The 20,153-nt window shown below is 25.8% G+C and overlaps 1 protein-coding gene across 1 annotated transcript; it reads right to left on the bottom strand.

Annotated features, from left to right (window-relative positions):
- Window positions 1–4,231: 4,231 nt before the first annotated feature.
- LOC122857926 (transcription factor sma-9-like) lies at window positions 4,232–15,830 on the bottom strand. Its single transcript, XM_044160472.1, has 3 exons — window positions 15,722–15,830; window positions 8,752–8,939; window positions 4,232–7,241 (listed from the first exon to the last, which is right to left on the bottom strand). Exons 1-3 carry the CDS (start codon window positions 15,741–15,743, stop codon window positions 5,322–5,324), a joined length of 2,130 nt encoding a protein of 709 aa, XP_044016407.1. The 5' UTR covers window positions 15,744–15,830; the 3' UTR covers window positions 4,232–5,321.
- Between the last annotated feature and the right edge of the window lie 4,323 nt (window positions 15,831–20,153).

Here is a 20,153-nt window from a genome sequence, read left to right as displayed (position 1 = left end):
CTCGTGTTTGGCGAATTTGGAGGGGTCTTCTCCCGTTTTTTTTTTTTAAATTTTATTTTTGGTTCTTTTTTATTTCGTTAAGTCACCACCCCACTATTCAAGACAAGGGCCAGTCTTGGTGTAACTGGGTCGGGTTTCACATACACACGTGGTTCATTTATTATTTGTTGATTTTAAATTTAAAAAAAAAAACAACAACAACACTGGTAATCGAAAAAAATTCACCCACCCAATGTAAAACATGTATACCCCTCTTAAAATTACTTTTAAAAGTCGCCCAGTATTTTCGCAATAGTTTATTTTTATTTTTTTAAATATTGACCTAATGTTATCGATCATCTTATTCATCATAACACGTTTATCATTCTATTGCGAAAAAAAAATATATTCCTTTTTTGACTGGACATATGAATATTGATGTTTTTTAAATGCAAAATAAATTGTAAAATTATTAATTATTATTTTTAATCGCCAGAATTAATCTTTTAAATAAAATTAAATTGGTGTGTAATCAAATTTATCAGCCATTATTATATTTATAAGAAAAAGTTAAATGAATTAATGGCAAATGTCGAAATGGATCTCAAAAAAAAAATCAAGGACATTTGTGTGTATATAAATATTTCGGACAACTCCCTGCAAAATTCAAACACTTTAATAATTGAATGGGTCAGGGTTTAATATCGACATGCGTGTTATTCTCTCTTACATTTAATTATAATCATTACTGCAAATTATTGTCAGCTATTATTATTTTAACAGGTTCATTTTGACACTTGAATTTTCAAGTTTTTTATTAATTTTTTTCTCGCCTTAATTTTGTTATTATATTTTTTTGATAAATATGCGACGTAATTATTGTCACGTAATGATTCAGGTTTACAAAATAATATACAATTTAAAAAAAATATACATTTCAAAATCAATATTGCAAAATTGATTTTGGCAAAAATATATTATTTACATTTATTTATTTCTTTATCTCCATTTTTTTATAATAGATTATTTAAAAAAAAAATATAAAATGTACATCTAAATTTTTGTAGAGTGTATTTATGAATATCAAGAGTAATAATAATCTCATTTATATTCTCAACGCAAGCACACTTGCCATTATTGGTAACACCGATGGGTACTTCTCTCGAATACCCTGTTTCACTTTTAACGACTATTGCTAGAGCCGGAATTTCCGATTAGTTTTAACGTTAAACACAAATTTAAACGAAATAATTCAATGAAAGTGAAAGTTTACTATTTTTAAGATGTCACGTTTTTTTTTTTTTATTTATATATATTATATAATAGTACAATAAATAAAGACATTTTAGGAAAAATAGCTCAATCAGGATGAAATTTAGAATATTTAAAATTAATCAAGTGAACGTATGAAGGACGTTCCTTGACCTTGATGATCAAGACGAAGGAGTCTGATAGCAGTGTCGAGATGTAATTCCACCTATGTAACCACACCTTTCCGTGAAAAAAAATTTCGGGTGAAAGGAAAAATATACTGGCAACTTGAATAAATTTTTATACCATAATAAAAACAAGAAGTCATATTAAAGTCAAGCAAATCATGATCAATAGTGCTTTTTTATTTTATTTTTTTTCTCTCCCCAGTTTAACTGGAGCTTAGTTTATAATCAAGGACATACTCAAAAATACATTAATTTATTTTCACATTTATTTGAACCTTTCAAATATAACAACGCACTTTTATTGTCTCAAATTTTTGTTAAAAAATTCTCAAACTAAACAAGTATAATTGAACAATTCTAAAAGTTAAAAAAAACTGTCAGAAATTTTTTAAAATTAAGACAAAGATTACATGTTTGTATCTTTTTTCGAGGACATAATCTTTAGGATAAAAAATAACATGAAATATATTTCTTTAAGTTTTCCCAAAAGACTATTATACCAAATCATTATTTATTTTTTTTATGGCATATTATTTATTGTATATTGATCCTCAACTCGTGTCTTTTGTACAGAGGGTTGATTTACCAAATTCAGTAAGACAAAAAAAAAATAAAAATGGGGTCATGGTAAAATTAATAAATTATTATTATAAAAAAAAATTAACTGTTTGTTAAATTATATTTTATGTCATTAATATAATAATTTCTCAAAATTTCTGAGAAATAAAAAATATAATTTCAATCATTTGTTGATGAAAAATCAAAAATTAAAAAAATTAAAAAATGTAATTACTACTTAAAAAATATTGCATAATTTTTAAATTGAAATAAAAAATAATTTAGCATGAAAAATTTCTACTGTAAATGAAATTTTTTTTGTTGAAGAAATATTATTTTGGGGTAACAAAGGAATTTAAAATCGATGTAATGACATTCAAACGGGTGACAATCGTCTTTTGTGTAAATAAAACGATGTCGCTTGTAGCCAATTTTACGAGCTTTGCATAACAATACCTTAAAACTCGTTTGAACTCAATATCACCATAAAAATTCACTATTGTGTTATATATATTTTTAAATATTTTTTTGTTCCTTATATACCTGTACATCATTGAAAAAAATTATTTAAAGTAAAAAAATTTAATCATCTATTGATGTTCAATGTTCGTCTCTTCTTCAAGTAATTAATTATAAAAAAAAAAATCATTACAAGTATAGATGTTTTTTTTATTTATAGTTAAATAAATTACTTGATGAAACATTAATTAAGATGTTTAATTTATTCATTGAGTTAATAAATTAACAATTATAATTTCATGAAAATTATATGTAATTGAAACATGTGTATATAAGACTAGAGAGTATTTATTGATGGCAAATAATTGATGAGAAATTTTGCAATAAACATTAAGAATCTTGTTGTTATTTATTTTAACAACTTGGCTGATTTATTCATTAGTTTGATAATCAATCGATTGCTACATCTGCCAACAGTATAAATTTAAAAATGACAAAAGTTCAACAGCATCAAAAGCTCACTTTCTATATGTCTCCAAAGATTTATTATTTATGTCGTTGATTTTTTTGAGTATCCTTATTTTGAAACTAATCTTCTCAAGTAAAAATTCAAAATTAATCTCATTTTTTTTTACATGAAAAATTAAATATTTACTCTTACATCTTTTTTAATTCAATTATATAATTTTTATTTTTTTTAATTATTGTTCTAGATGAGAAGAATTTCAATGGAACCTGTCGATGACATCAGCCAACAATTAATCAACTGCAGTAAATGTAAGTTTAAAAACTTTATTTTAATTCTCTATTTTTATATATCTTAGACAGTATTTTCTGTGTGGACTTTAAATTTTAATTAAATAAAAAAATAAATAATGAATTGTTGCTTTGAGATAATATCTAAATCAACAATTTATTTCTTTTTTTTTTAAATTAACCTATTTTTTTTTTTAAATAAAACTCGTTCGAATTTCACAGTTGAAATTTATAAATAACCTTTTTTTATTTATTTATAATTTAATAAATATTATGCCACACAATTTTTCATACTTGACCGAAAAAAAAATACTACCATAAATAATTTTATTTGCCACGCCTAAGTAAATTATCATCTCAAATAATATTGATCATTTGATTTAAACGTACCTTTTTTTTCTTTTTTTTTTTTGTAATCAAAAATTTTATATTTTTTATTTTCACAAGTATTATATTTCGGTGTCGTGAATGAATTGCACTCATGAAATTACTCATCAAATAATTATATACGTATGTCCCTGAATCCCAAAGAAACCACAAAACCATTACTCTTCCTTCGCTGACTCGCCAGTGCCAATAAAAAATGCTGTAACAAAATCTTAAAAAAAGCCATAAAAAATAAAAAGGTAAAGAGCATAAAAATAATAAAAAAAATCTGTGTACAAAGTTTGCACACACTTGGTGGGTCCATTGTATTCACCATATAATGTTATAGTAAATTTGTAACAAGTGTCTCTCTTTTTCTACCACACACACAAAAATTCAAGAATTTCTACAGAAATAATTTTGCAATAAAAATTGTAATATACATGATTTTTTTTTTTCCTTTATTTTCTCTCGGTTGACTGCCGAATACCATGCGCAATTACTTGATAAGTTTTCAGCAAGCTATTACCAGTTAATCGAGTTAATATTTATAAAATTTATTTATGTAATTAGAGTGAATGTTTTACCATATAAAATAGGTAAAATCAGGTGTTGATTTTTGTCTGGCGTTAATAGAATGGACATAAATAATTAATATACTGTTATGCAAAATATTGATAATAATAGTTTTAATAATATTACAAGATTGCGTTGTTTTTCATTAACATTAATTAGTATTCTCCAACGTAGCAATAACCGCAGAAGGTCGTCATGAATAATCGAATGTCCAAGCTGGTTTTATTTTTATTTATTTATTTTAAGCATTAAGTCAATATTTCTTTATCGATTTTTCAAGCAATAAGAACTTTGAGTATCTTGCTTTTTTAGTATGTAATGCAGGGCTGAATTCTCAATGTCGAAATTCATATATATTACATTTTAAATTGACACACACTGCATACAAAAAAAAAGAACAAAAAAACCGGTCAGTGGTGTATAGTTACTTTGTTGCTGTTGGTCCAGAGATTTATTTGATAAAAAAAAAAAAAAATAATGAAATAAAATAAAACCAACATGTTCAATTGATTGTATGGTATTAAGGTTTTTTTTTTCTGTAAGACAATCATCAACATAATGACTACTGAAGATTATTGAATTATTATTATTTTTTTTTTTTTTTATATTTGCCTTTTTTCACTCATTTTCAACAGTTTTATTTATTTAAAACTCTATATAGTATTTACACAATATATATATAAATTAATTTATAAAAAATATAGATATTTAAAAAAAAAAAAAAACAAAACCACAATTTAACTTGTCGTTGTGGCGACGTTATACATTTTACACGTGCCACTATCGACTTGTGTTTGTAGTAAAATTTATTTAATACTATTAATAATAATTCAATTATTATTTTTTGCCTTTTAATTTTATATCGTATATAAGCGTAAATATGTGCTTAAAATAAAAAATTAATTGTATCGAATAAATGAGCCATGAGTGTATAACGAAAACAATTAAAAAATATAAAAAAAAATAACAAAGATTTTCAAGTGATAAACGACATTGATACAATTGACAAAAAAATAAAATAAAAAAAAAAAACATAAAAATTTGCTGATTTGAAAGTAAACGAAAAAAAAAAAAAAAAATAATAATAATTTTTCACATCAGCTTATAAATTGCATTTAAGTCATAGATTGACTGAAAATATTGTGTCGTGAAAAATAAATTAATTTTTCTAACGACAAAATATTTTTTTTAATTTGTTGGTCGTCGGTTTCCATAGGTGGGTTCAACTGGCACTAAGTAAGTTACTTTAGCACTTCCTTCTGATTCATTTTCTTGTTTTAAAATTGGTCTTTGTTTTCTAATTGGTCTACGTTGTTGACGATTATCTTCATAAGTTGTATAACTTTCTGGTCTTCCTGCACCACTTTTTTTAACATAATAACCAGTTGAACTTTCTATGTATGGTTGTTGAGTTGATCTAGCAATTTCTGGTACAGGAGTTACAGTATATCCAGCATGAATAAGTGCATCAAGATCAGCTCGTGTTAATGGTTGTGCTTTGGCAGCTGGAATTCTAATAATTTGTGGATTATTAATTTGATCTTGTTCAATAATTTCTTCAACAGTTAATGATTTAACTGGTGCTTTTTTAACAAGACCAGATTGTGATACATAAATTTGTGAATTTGCTGGAACTTTATGTTTATATGCTTGACGTGGTTGATTAACTGTATCATCTGGTTTGGCAGTTGCACGTGGTACATATGATGATCCTGATGCTTGATATTTTTGATGAATATCTGGAGTAATATAATTATTCAATGATGGTAATGGAGTACTGTTTGGTGTTTCTAAAAGATATTGTACAGCTGGTGTATTATCTGGATCACGTTTACGTGCTTCTTCTTGTGCACGAGCAGCTTTTTGTGCTTCTTTTTGTGCATGAGCACGATTTGCTTGATGATTTTTCCATAAAGCAAGTGCTTGTGCATTTGCAAGTGCTTGTGCATTAGCTTGTGCTTTAGCTTGATTTTTTTCAAAATTAAGTGCAAAGTTAGCTGCATCTTCTTGGGCTTTTAAATGTACTTGTTGTTGTTTTTGTAAAGCAAGAATAGCATCACCATGTGCTTTATATTCAGCAGCTTCTTGTGCTTGACGTGCCTCAGCAGCTTCAGCAGCAGCTTGAGCTTTGACTCTTGCTCTGTATGCTGCTTCAGGATCTTTTGGTCTTACTTGTTCTTCAATGTGTTCACGACCAGCTTCACTAACTTGGCTACCTTGATTAATTTGTTCAAGTGCACTTTCTTGTTTCCATCTATCTTCAACAATACGAATTTGTGCAAGAGCAGCATCTTGATGTTGTTTATGTGATGCTGATGTTATTTTTTGAAATGCTAAGGCTTGTGCTTCAGCATTAGCTTGGGCACGTGCAATTGCTTCAGTTTCACCTTGTGCCTGAGATGGATCAATGTATTGTGGAGCAGCTGGTCTGTATGGTTTTTTAGCAACATATTGTGGACGAGCTGGTTGTTGATACTGAACAGCTTCTTCAATTGGTTGATACTGTACTGGTGCTTGTTGTGGATAACGTGGTTGAGTTGTTTCAATATGATATTGTTGTTGATCAGGAATTTCTTGAATTTGTTGTTGTTGTTCAGCACCTGGTTTTGCATATTCTGGTGAGTATGCTAAAATTTGTTGTGAATATTGTGGATATTGTGCTTGTTGAGGTCTTTGTGGTCTTAAATCATGTGCTTGTTGAGCTTTAAATTCTTGAGCTTGATTAGCTGTAACTAATTGCAAAAGTTCTTGCTCAAATGTTCCAAGTTTAGCATCTTGATAACCTGCTGGTATTTGATAACCAGCTGGTGCTGTTCCACTACCACGAAGTCTAGCTTGTGCTTCAGCACGTTGTTGTGCATCAATTTGAGCTTGATATTCAGCTTGAGCTTCAGCTTGTGCCTCAGCTTGTGGATGAAGAGTTGGACGTGGTCTTGGTTGTACAACTGCTGGAACACGTTGATTTTGATAAGCTTGTTGAAGTTGTTGTTGTCTTGCATAACCTGGTTGAGGTCTACGTGGTGGTGGACCAGTTCTTGGTAATGTTACATATTGTTGTTGTTGAGGATTTCCATACTGATCAACAAGTGCCAAATATTCTGGTGATAACTGAAATTTAATATGAAATTTAAATTTTATTATTTATTCAATTTACATACATCACTAAATTATTATTTCAATTTTCAATAACAACTTGTAGATTATAACGTGAATGTCTAAACGTATGTACGCACGCATACGCAAGTGTTATTCCAATTAGAAATCGTGACTTTCCCCAAGTTTATAATACCACTTTCTATCTCATGAACTTGACTTTATGCAACATTCATCATAATCTATTGATTCTCAAGGTGCAGTAGCTGTACATAGTAAATTGACTGCAGTATTTTTTTTTTTTTATGGCTAAACGACTTTATTAAAAATGAATGCAATAAAATTATTATTGAAAGGCAAATAATAAATAAATAAAAAAAAAAAAGAAAGAAATTTAATACCGGACATTGACAAAAGAAGGATTTCCTTCTTTACATTCTAGCACGTTGAAGATTTAGACGAGCGTAGAAAACCCGTTTTACTAAGCCTTTTGATCCATTCTCATGAATCAGATTCTCTCGTGCGTCATAATACCTTTAGCAAATGCAAGGCCGTACAAAATATACGAATCTCGCTGTATACATATAGCTTTATTTTAAATTGAAAACTGGCGCTGTCTCGTAATCAGATTGTCTGAAGGAAACGCTCCCCTATATATACACAAAGTGATTTGGTGTTCTATGTTTAGCAATGGGTGTGGTATTACCGGTTCAAGATTCGCGATTAGAAGGCGAAAAATCCTACGTAATTATTTTTTTTTTTATTTTATAATTTTATATATAACTGGAAAAATAAAATTATGATAATTACGAAACAATAAAGAATGAGTGTAGCATTAACACCAGCAACTTGATAAATATGCTTGTTTTAAATATAGCCATTTAAACAGTCATTTAATAATCATTACATTCTCTAGTTAAAAACGAATAATTAATTGAATACAAATAAGTGTATTAGCACGATTGCACGTCCCTGGACCAGTTCACAAGAATTTTTTTATTATTCAAATTTATTATATGATATAAAGTGAGAAATTATTGACCTTGTTGAATGTTTATTTTATTTTTCTTTTCAATTTTTATATATATATCGTTAATTTGCAATTCAAGACATTAGCCTTTTTAGTATACACAAGTGACAGACAGTTCATGACGTTCTAAAAAAAATTATTTTTTATTTACTGATTTAACTTGAAATGGATTTAATTTTATTGCAACATTTTATAATAATAGTCCACAAGATTAGTTATATAAAGTTGTGCATATTCATGACATATGAACGCCAGTGGAAAATTTTTTGAATAGAATCACTGACAAATCTTGGTATATATTTCATTCAGATAAAAAGAAAATTGACCATGCTGACTGGCTTTTGCTTGTTGCGTTGTTAAAATAATCGGTCAATAGTCACGCTTGAAAAATGTATACATTGCATGCATGTTATTGATCACTTTGTATATAAAAAGTTGAAAGAAAAATAATCAATTTTTTATTTAATTTGATATATTAAAATATTTGTAAATTACCTCTTGAGCGTCATCGCCATGACGTATTATAAATTGGTTGGGTGAAGCACCATAAACACCACTAGCTGCAACTGGTGATCGCTTGGCTGGTTCTTTAACATCAATCTCTAAAAGTACTACATCATCAACATTTTTTTCAGCTGTATTTTGTCCTGTTGTTTCTTTTCCAATAGATGTGGCCAGAAGACCTGTTAAAATTACACAAAAAAAAAGCAATTTAAAATTTTTGTGGTGTCATTTAAAAATTTATATTGGATTAGATTTTTCAACTAAATAATGTGAATTAATTTTATTAAATTTAATTATATAAATTTACAGTATGATGACTAATTTTATAGTATACAAATTCAGTATTTCAATAGAAATAATATACAAATAGATAAGCAATTCAGCATGTGTTTTGACTTGTTAATATCAGTCGTCTATTGAAATTTGAAAATGAATGAATCTGCAATGCTCTCAAGAGGAATCACAAAGTATATTATACATACAGTTGCTTTATTTATACGCAGGGAAAGTTATTCAAATACATATGTGTGCCCTAGTAATGAATTTTCCCACGAGTTTAGTCTACCAATGCGTTTAGTAGACAAGCGAAATGTGATGTATATATAGTAAAAGTCAAATACATGTTATAAAAGCAGGAGCATGATTGTCGGTACTGATATTGTACAGAGCTTGCATATACTGTATCATTAAATAACCAATTAATATGATGCTTCCCACTCAATTATATATATGCACTGTTGTATGTAAAAATTAAAACCATGACTAGTCTATCAAATGTATATTATTATTAAATGTTTAGACATATATTTTAGGCATTATTATTTTTATATTTTCATTTAAATATATATAATTTTATATTCACTTTCATTTGTCAGTATTTTTATTTATTTTTAAATATAATTTCATAATGACTTCCTATGGTTTAATTAGACTCGAAATTCAAAACATATTTCGCTCGGATGATATCTTTGAAACGGAAGACTGCTCAGCTATATATACACGGAAATTACAGTCGCATAATGTTGTTCAACAATTTTTATTATCACAAGGACGCTTTCAGCTAACGGAAATTATACACGACAATATTTTTTACACAAAATTTATAAATCATTTATAACAATATCATTTGAAGGTGTTTAATTTCATTTTATTCTTTTTTTTTTTTTTCTAACTTCAAGATTTAAATTTTAATATGTATATATAGATTTTTTTTTATTAGAAAAAATTATAGGAAAATAAGTTTGTGTTGCTGAAATAAAATCAGCCATCGTATATTGGTAGAAATAAAACCGGAAGACTTTCACGTTGGTCAGCCCAGTGTGGCATTATATTTCCTCTGGGCATGTAAAATATTTTTTTTTTTCTTTAGTCCTATCGGTATTTGCATAAAACTATCACAATTGACTAGCCTTTTATACTGTTACGTTCAACACTTGAACAATATGTACAGTATTTATTTTTATATAATTTGATTTATTTATGTGATCTTTGTGCGGAACAAGTCAGATGTGGTCAAAGGTACATTGAGTTTGTATGACACAATAGCTGTGATGTCTGATGTATATTTACATGATTTTTATAATTTTTTTTTTTTTTTGCACTTTGAGGCGGTCTCAAGCTCACTCACATGTGTGTAACGAACGTATTTTACGCACGACAAAGCTTTGATCGTGACTTGGAAAAAAGGTTACATTTGTGAGAGACTTGAATGGGAATCGAAAAATAGAAACACGACAATAAACCGACCGCACACGTTTTGGCTTTGAATTAAAGAACAAGAAATAAAAAAAAATATCTCAATCTTTTATTTATACATTACATTGTAAAAAAAAAAATCCCCCTCGATATTAGATTGTTCATAAAGGGCCCGTTGAATATATGCTAGAGTTAAGCCAATAAAAAATTCGAATTATTTTTTTTCGAATTAGCTTGTAATATTTATTCGCAATGATATTATTTTTGTAAAATATATATATGAAAGTCGGCTACTTATAAATGACACACTATTATTACTATTTTTTTTTTTTTTTTCAATATTCAGGTGACATGTAATTAGCTGACTTTTATACGACTTTTACTTGAGTCACTAATACACATAAGTAATGTCATTGGTGTCTCTGGAATTTTCGAATGTCAAAGACCGCAAATCAACTCCGCTCATGCGTCTCTAACCATCGAATGTATATTAAATAAAATTTGCCCGGGGGAGACGGTTGTGTGCTATACATATCAACCATGGAAAAATACTTGAAAAAAATTAAATTTCATTAGAAAAAAAAATAAAAAACTTATTAACAAATTCCAGTATAAAGTGACAGTAAAAAATTTGAAAAAAAATAAGCAAATAGTAGAGTCGCGTGCTGCATTGATTAAAAATTGAATGACTCAAATAAATATATATTCAGGATTTTTTTAAATAATATTAAATTGAAGTTTTTTTTATTAATTATCATGGCAAAAGGCTAATTAGTTGTTTATTGTAAATTAAACTGTATTAATTATCATTGTTTAATAAAAAAAAATTTAAATGTTAATTGTGCCAAATAGAGTATAAAAAAAAATATAAAATTAATGATCCAATAGTGTTTTTTTTTTTTTTCTTTTTTCTAATTTCATAAGATATATGCTTGTTATTTTATTATTCATGATTTCGGGTCAAAGTTCTGAAAGTTATGCGTCTATATATTTATTTGCACATTCGTTAACATAAATATTTTGAAATAACAGGGAAAAATTGTCTCTAACATTTGCTCATTATTTATTATTTTTAAAAAAAAATTATTACAAATTTAAGCTGACCCAAAAATTGGCGTGATATTTATCTTGTAAAAATAAAAATAACATGGTATTATAATAATATGTGTGTTTGCATTGATAAGTATATGTTTGTTAAGTGTTGTTTGCTTGCTTTTTTTTTTTTTTTTATGATTGAGAGAATATACAATAATTGCTTTGTTGAGTTTTTTACAACAAGGGACAACAGGTAAAAGCGAAAGAAGTTCATATGCAATAATTCGTCCGGATTGAGTAACTAGAGACAAACAACTAGTCTTGTGTATATATATACCCTTCCATAACTTATCGTGTGATTTGGATGAAAATAATTGAGCAACATCCTTTCCCGTCGTGTTAACTAATTCAATGCCTGAGAATCATTTGGCTTCTTAACCTTTTTTTTTCTTTTTCTTGTTATTATTTTATTTTTATTATTATATACCTCTCAATATTGATTGCAAATATATACACTCCAAAAAAAATTATTCAATAATTTCAAATTGATTTTTCAAATTAAAACAAAATAGAGAAAATTAATTTTTGAAAAAATAGCAATTATTTATCATACAAAAATGTTTCAAGATTTTTTAATTTATTTAATTATTTTTTTTTGAAATTCTATTGTTCTGGTAAATTTCTAATATTACAAACTGATGAAATATTATATATTTATGTTGTATTAATAAATACGTCCTTGCAATGGTAAAAAAAAAAAATTAGACATTGAGAGGTCGAATTATAGCTGTAATTGCAGTGTATATAGTGAAACGCGATTCCGTTGGTAGGTATACGGTGACGAGGCTATATGCAGCACGGAAGAAAGTGTTTTCAAACCGAGGAAACTACATCAGATTTTATATATTTTTTTTTTTTTTTCATCGTCTCATGCACCTTTCCCATAAATGCTCCCCTGCATATACGAAACTTTTTATACTCGATTTTTTTTTTTTTTTCATTCCATTACCATAGATTTATTTATTTTTATTTTTTTGTCTATGAGATACTTGAAGTTGTACTACTAAATAAATAGGAAAGTAGATTATTATAGGAAGCGTTGTCGTTGCGATTCATGCCCGGAACAAATGATCGCCTATGTTACATATACGTAACATAAATATATTATTCCATTGGCGAGAGAGTTTAAATTTACAGTGCATTTAAAAAACATTAATTGTCTATTTCTAGATGCGGAATTCAATTACTGACTTTTTTGTATCGCTATAGAAGGCACGACACTTGTCATTATCACACTGGAAAATCAAATGCTCGCACATGTTTTATTTATAATATTTTATATTTTATTTGATAAATTATTATTCAAATAATTTACTGTGTAGGAAATATTTAAAAATATCAAAGTCAATTATTTTTTTTATTTTTATTATCATTGAATATTTTAAAATAACAATCCTCTTTTGTTACAGTTGAATATATTTTTATTGATTTTTACGGAATCGTTTATTTTAAATAATGGAGCGGAATTCTTTTCAATTCATGGGTTTTTTTTTTTTTCTACAGTTTTATGTTGCAAAAATACATGGCTGTGAAAATATCTTACCTAAGGAACAAATAATGATTTAGGATAAAAAAAAATCATATAATAATAATAATTGGATTCTTTAGAATTTTTTCGTCCTTGCAAAATGTGCTTTGTCTTGAATTTTATTTATTTTTATGCTACCTTGATTATTTCGCGATTGACCTGCATTTGAGTCTCGATATTTTTTTATTATTTTGAAATACAAAAGTTTATCGGTGTAGAGATTTTAACTTGTTTAGCGTAGGTTGAAACGATATCAAAAAAAAATCAGATAATAATTTCTTAAAATTTATTTATTTCTAAAAAATAAAACTATTATCAATTATTTTTATTTTTACTTAACAAGTCTTATAATTAAACCAGTTTTCAACCACTATGAGAGTGAAAGACATATTCACAAAAAAAAACTGAACAACAATTCTTATCGAATTGGCCAATATTTTCAATTTTTTTTTTTTTTTTCTATTTACAATATATCTTATCTTTTCTCTAGGTTTAAAAAAAAAAAAAAATTCAACATGTCTCAAATATTCTCGCGTACTTAGTCATGTATATAAATTTTTTTTCAAAAAAAAAAAAAAAAAACCTGATAAAATAAATCAACAATATTTCCATGAAAAAAAAAAATAAATTTCATATTGTCGATCAATAATTGCAAGTTTAAAAATAGATAAAAAATTTAAATTTATAAATGAAAATTAATAATTTAAAAGCCCAATTAAATATTTAAAAAAAAAATACTGTTTTATTTAAATTTTGTTGTATATTTTCTGTTTCAGGGTAAGTCAAAGAGCTGAATAATCAATTTTACTAAAATCTAAAAACTGCGTGCGGATTGAAGAATTAATTGCTCATCAATTAAACTACTTCATAACGAGCCAAATGATATTATTGATATAGGACCTTTAATACATAAAATAATATACAATGCAAGTAAGTTTATTTGTGCATGGACCAAAACTACCTGATCTATGTTATACTGTCTGATGTTGGTTAGAAAGGCAATCGACTTTGTCTGTTAAATACATACATGCTCACACGATGTGGTAAAATACATATATATATTTTATAAACCTCAGCAACTCGACAACAAACAGTTATTGCATATACATACAAATATACACGACGACGACGACGACGACAATATATACATGTTATGCAGTCTATATAGATATGTTACAATGCACCAAGAGATCATCGGCTTGTCTTTCCCAATCGGTTTCTACAAAACGTGTGGGATTTTGCTCTCATTTTATCTGCATCATGTCTTTATGCTATCTTAACTTATTGAGGGTCAAATGAGATCAACCCCCCTGTTATTTTTTTACCCATGTAAAATTGATTTTCTATTTTTTATTTATTTTTAATTAGAGCTCGTTTATTTTTATTTATTTATTTTTTTCGGAGTAATTAGCAGGTTCGTTATACCTTTAAATTGCCGTCTGTTTATATAAGTTTGTTTTTTTATATTTTATTTTTTTTTAATATCTCAAATGTTTGATTTATCACCGAGTTTTCTACTGATAGATTATTTATTATGACAATAATACCTTCCCGGAATTTATTTAACTATTACTGCATTATTTTTTATCTATAATATAAATATTAAAAAAAATAAAAAAAAAACATTACGTTATATATTTTACAATGAATTACAAGTCGGAATAAAATTGATTTATTATTTATACCGAGTGATTTCCTGGTTGAGTGTATATTTATTATATACGATTGCGGAAAATATTTAATTTTATATATTGTGTTTTTTGTTACTCAAGTTGTCGATATAGATTGTTATATATTTATAGAAAAATATTCGATTATTACGATGATATTTTAAAAAATAAATTAAAAGAGGAGAAAGTCGATGATGCAAGTTTTCGATTAGAAGAATCCTTGAACCAAATATCCAGATAATATATAAAAATAGTAAAACACATAAATCGTCAAGTATATATTGTTTTTTAAAAAAAACAAAACTGATTACTCTTTTTTTTTTTAATAAATAACCGGGGGGCAAAGAATTAAAGAATTATTATCCATCGCTAAAAATTTACCACATGCATCTATAATTTTTATACATATATTTTTCAATGTAAAAGCGAGAGTTTGTTGGCCTTCCGGTTGAGTGATTTTCAAAGCGTGCATGTGGTTAACAGTGTCTCAAAAGAAACATCAGTTTATAAAAAAAAAAATACATATGCAAAATGATTTATTAAATTATTCCAATATTTTTTTCATTACGAAATATCCTTTTTTATATAAAAAAAAAAAACAATAATAATAATAATTAATTAGATCATTTAGTATTTTTTTTTTTTTTTAAATCACGACCCACTTGATTCTCCTCACAACACTTTTCATCCCCTTTTTGTATTGAAACACTATTATATTTTTTCTCCTTAATATTTTTTTTTCCACTAAAAAAACACTGTTTATCACTCTTTACTAATTAACCTAATGAATTTTAATATATATTTAATGAATATGATAATAATGGGGTTGTGAATCAAAGGGTTAATTAGTGATGAATAATTAAAATAATGAATAATTAATTTGAGGGGGTTGATAAAAGAAGTAAATTAGTTTTGATGATAAAATGATTTTAGTAGTTAGCTGTTGTTTTTTTTTTTTTTAATTAAAACTCACCTGCAAAGATTAGTAGCCACATGATGAACAAATTGGTGACGAAGACGTTGAGTGAATGTTCAATGTAAGTAGTCAACTCGTGGCTTTATAGAAGCCAGGGGAAAGGCCGCGCCCGATTTGTCCAAGTGGGGTTGTTGATTCTTATATATTATAACTTTTTCCGTTTTTTTTTTTAAAAAAAAACCACATACTTTTGAATGGTGGTAAAATACTATTTTAATAAATTTATATATCGAAAACTAGAGTTTCAAGTTGTACACAGAAAAATACCCATGTACCATCATTGCCAATTATGACCATGAATATTTACACTTTCAAATTAACTTTTATATCTAAAAAAAATTTTTTTAATAATAATTTTCAATTTATTAATTAAAAACATATTTAATTTAACAAGAAATATATTTTTTTTTTCATTTACTTTACTGGCTTTTATTTTAAAATTGAAATAATAATTTTTTTTTTTTTTAATTTTTAATTTTCTGATTTTTTTCCTGAACGAAATGATCAGTCAATATTTCAAAAAAATCATGTTTCATTTAGCTAGATAATAGGGTTAATAGTAAAAGCTTTTTCCTAGGGTTAAATATTTAAATTTATATCAACATTTATTTAAAAAACCAGGGAGATATCTAAATTCATATGCCCATTAACGATAAATTATTGATTTCAATTTTCAATATAACTTTTTAAAACACGTATAAATTCTTTTTTTTTTTTGCTATTAAATTGAGCAGAAAAAAAAAAATAACGCAATGTTAATGAATTTCACATTTCATCCTAATTAATTAAATATAGACTGAAGTATTACGTAAATGAAATATCAATTTTTCCTTTTTGAAATATTTAAATGAATTTTTTAAAAATATATAATTGAGTGCATTGAGCTAGTAGGAAAAAAAAAAAAAAAATTATTGATTTATTTTTATATTACAAATATTCTTTACTCATCAATTACTACAATTAATAGTGATCATTATAATTTTATTTCCTTGATATTTATTTATTTCATCAAGAAAGAGTTACATAGTCTAAAAATATTGTATATTAAATTTCGAATAAAAATTTAAGGGAAGTAAAATGAAAGAAAAAAAAATGTATGTAAAAAAAAATAGTGATGACGATGAATGTTGCGTCACAATTGGCATGACACATATATACACGCCCACAACAAGGATTTCTCATGGCGCTTTGGAGTTATAGGATATATATAGGATTTGTTTTATTTTTTTTTTTATAAAATAGGATCACTAATACAGTACTTAAGATATATATATATGATGGCGTGTATCATGGACCATTTTATATATACAATATAGTAGTAAAGAGAGACTTTGCGATAAATGGGTGGCTGGTTGTACACGAGCCGCCGTGGGAAAGGTAATCGGTCAAAAGAAATGCGGGTGGCGGTCTATCGTATTACTGGGCACACCAACTATAAAATCGCGAGCCGATCGACTGACTCAAATATGCTATTAAGTAAAATGTATATTTTTTTTTTTTTTACTATTTATTTTTATTTTATTCACTTATTCTTTCTCTATATAAATCTTTTCTGTTTTTTTTTTTTCGTTTTATTTTACACAAGCTTATCCGAAAAATTATGTTCGATTTATTTTTCTTTTTTTTATTCAATTAAAGAAAAATAATTACTATAGATTTTTCATTATTTTAAATTAATACCATGTCAATAAGTCAGTCTGATTTTTAAACTCCACCATTTTTCTAACAATTGTTTTTTTTTGCTCTGTTTAATTTTTTTTTCGCGTTTAAATTTATTGAAAGGATTGATTTTTTTTTTTTTTTTTGTCATTTTTAGCATAGGCAAATTTATATGTATTGATTCGGTGGAAATTATTGAGTATACCCATTGAATTTTGTTGAATTGCGTGGCCAAGATTTAATGGAGCAATAGTGCACTCATTTTTTATTGTTCAATGGTACATTTCAATTAGCGCATCGTTAGTGAACCATCTCGTGTCCACTACCCTTAAAATTTTATAAAAACAAAAAATATTGTTTTTTTATTCATTCACTGAATTTTTAGCTTTATAAAAAAAATATTTTTGCCCAGTAACGATTTTTAATAATATTTTTTTTTAAATTTTTTTTTTATATAACTCTGTTCAGTTAGTTTGAGTTAATTGAAATGCTCAGATGCACCTGGTAACATTCATAAATGAAACAAAAAAATGTATATTTTTATTTTTACATTTACTCATCATGTAAAAAAAATTTTTGACATCAATTAATAATTATATTGCAAAATAAAAAAAAAATCATTCAATATTATGCATCTCCCAAAAATAATTTTCTAAATAAAACTTTCCATTTTATTTTTTTAATATAGTTTAATTCCCGGAATCGCTTGACAAATATCCTTTAACAAACAAAAGATTGTTACGTTAATATTTCTCATATGCACTATCCGGGTGTATTACTTTTAGTATTAACTTGCCACAGTTCCGCCACATGAGAATTACAAAACACATGTATATACTAGAGCCGGCAGTCGTCCTTGGCAACAATGCAAAATGTTTGTTTCACCAAAGGGTGAAGGTAACAAGCCACAAATAAACACAATTTAATAATATCATTCTACTAATAATACTTTATTAATTACAAATTAAATTATACATTTAAATACCCGCGATTTGTTTGAACAAAACCACCCACCTAATCAACCCTTCATCACGAAGAAAAAAATTCGAAAATAATAATAAAAAAAACAACCGGAACTATTGATTCATAACCTCCGGAATTTTATATATTCTGGACCAATATCCTGTGTCAGCATATCCGTAATTAATTCAGTCTGCTCAAAAAAAAAAAATTCCATAAACAATTGGAAAAAAAAATAAAATAAATAATGAAACATTCATAATTCATATGTTGAAAATAAATAACAATAAAATTTTTATATAAAAAAAATTATATTTCACCTTTTGGTATAACATATATCCTTCAACATAATTATACTCAATAATATTTTATTTTATAACCAATTATTTACAAACAATTATCATAATAAATCAATCGTTTTTTTTTTTTTTTATTTTTTCTATTTTTTTATCAGGTGTTTGGTGATTGTTAATAATAATTTGACTTGACAATAATTTCATGTAAAATACAATTTATTCATTTATACAATAATTTTTTTTTTTTTGCTTTTATTTATTATTAATACTGTTGCCGCCAAGTCACCTCAAAGTATAATCGCACTGTCTCACGCCACTTACCAGCTTGACTTTCTCGGCCTGGACTATATTTAAAATTTTTTTTTACGTTATGAATAGACCACCTATATGAGACAGGCAAATACAATGCACTAAAATATTTTTTTTTTAAATTATAATAACCGTAACAGTATTGTAGAATGAAGTATACAGAGGCATTTAAAAATTAATTAAAAAATAAAATGATATTTAAATTTCTATCTTTTATATCAATAAAAATCATTGATCACGAAGATTTATATTTTTTTTTATATATAGAAAATAAAACTAGGCTAATAAAATTGCGTAAAAAAAAAGCTCTATCCTGGAAAAATATTCAATCAAAATTTATTAAATGAAATTTAAAAAAAATTCTATTCACGGAAAATATTCATTCAAAATAGTATGTAATTAAAATTTTTAATTTAGATAAAAATGAGGCATCGATTTATTCCGAGAAAAAAATTAAAAAATTATAATGAAATAATATTTTACACAAAAAACGACATTGGGAATTAATAAACAATGAGTGAAAATATGTAAAAAAAATTTCCCATGTTTTATTTTCTCAACTTACAAAGTGTTAATAAAGTACTCATATCCCATAAATCATTTTTATTTTCTTTTATTTTAACATATTTTATCGCTTCTTACGAAAATAATAAAAAAAAAGTACACAGTAATAATAATAAAATATCAATACAATATTTCATTAAAATAACAGTGAAATAATTTTAATAAATTGTATGTTATGACGAATTGATTATAATCCCTTGATTTTAATGATAATGATAATTAGTAGTTATAAATTCAATGATATAATTATTTTCACACTTATTTTGTAATTGAATTTTATTGGCATCATTAACGTTAATGAAAATCAAACAAAATATTACAAGTTATAGTTTAAAATAGTAAAAATATAATAATGTTGACGTGGAAAAAAGGGTGGGGTGGATAAGATAAATAGAAATTAATTATAAATTACTAATTTAAAATTTAATTTAATATATTTTTTATCATTTAATATTAATTTCTATTTTGTTTTTTTTAATTTAAATAATTAATTTAAATTATTTTTAATAATTTTAATGTTTGAATTGTTTATTATTATATTAATTAAATATGAATATAATTGATTATAATATTATTAACTAATTTAAATAAAAATATATATATAAATCACAATGTCAAATTTAATATCTAAATTTTCTTAG

Source organism: Aphidius gifuensis, linkage group LG5 (assembly GCF_014905175.1).
Source record: "Aphidius gifuensis isolate YNYX2018 linkage group LG5, ASM1490517v1, whole genome shotgun sequence".
Taxonomy (NCBI): domain Eukaryota; kingdom Metazoa; phylum Arthropoda; class Insecta; order Hymenoptera; family Braconidae; genus Aphidius; species Aphidius gifuensis.
The sequence above is the reverse complement of the archived record's forward strand: the minus strand, read 5'-3'. Positions and strand labels throughout refer to the sequence as shown.

What these genes read in the sequence shown, in the direction of transcription:
- LOC122857926 (XM_044160472.1), bottom strand. Translation starts at nt 15,743, where the DNA reads ATGTGGCTACTAATCTTTGCAG. An exon ending in GTGGCTACTAATCTTTGCAG is followed by an intron (nt 8,940 to 15,721) that starts GTGAGTTTTAAT and finishes TAATTTTAACAG; the next exon opens with GTCTTCTGGCCACATCTATT. An exon ending in ATGGCGATGACGCTCAAGAG is followed by an intron (nt 7,242 to 8,751) that starts GTAATTTACAAA and finishes ATTAAATTTCAG; the next exon opens with TTATCACCAGAATATTTGGC.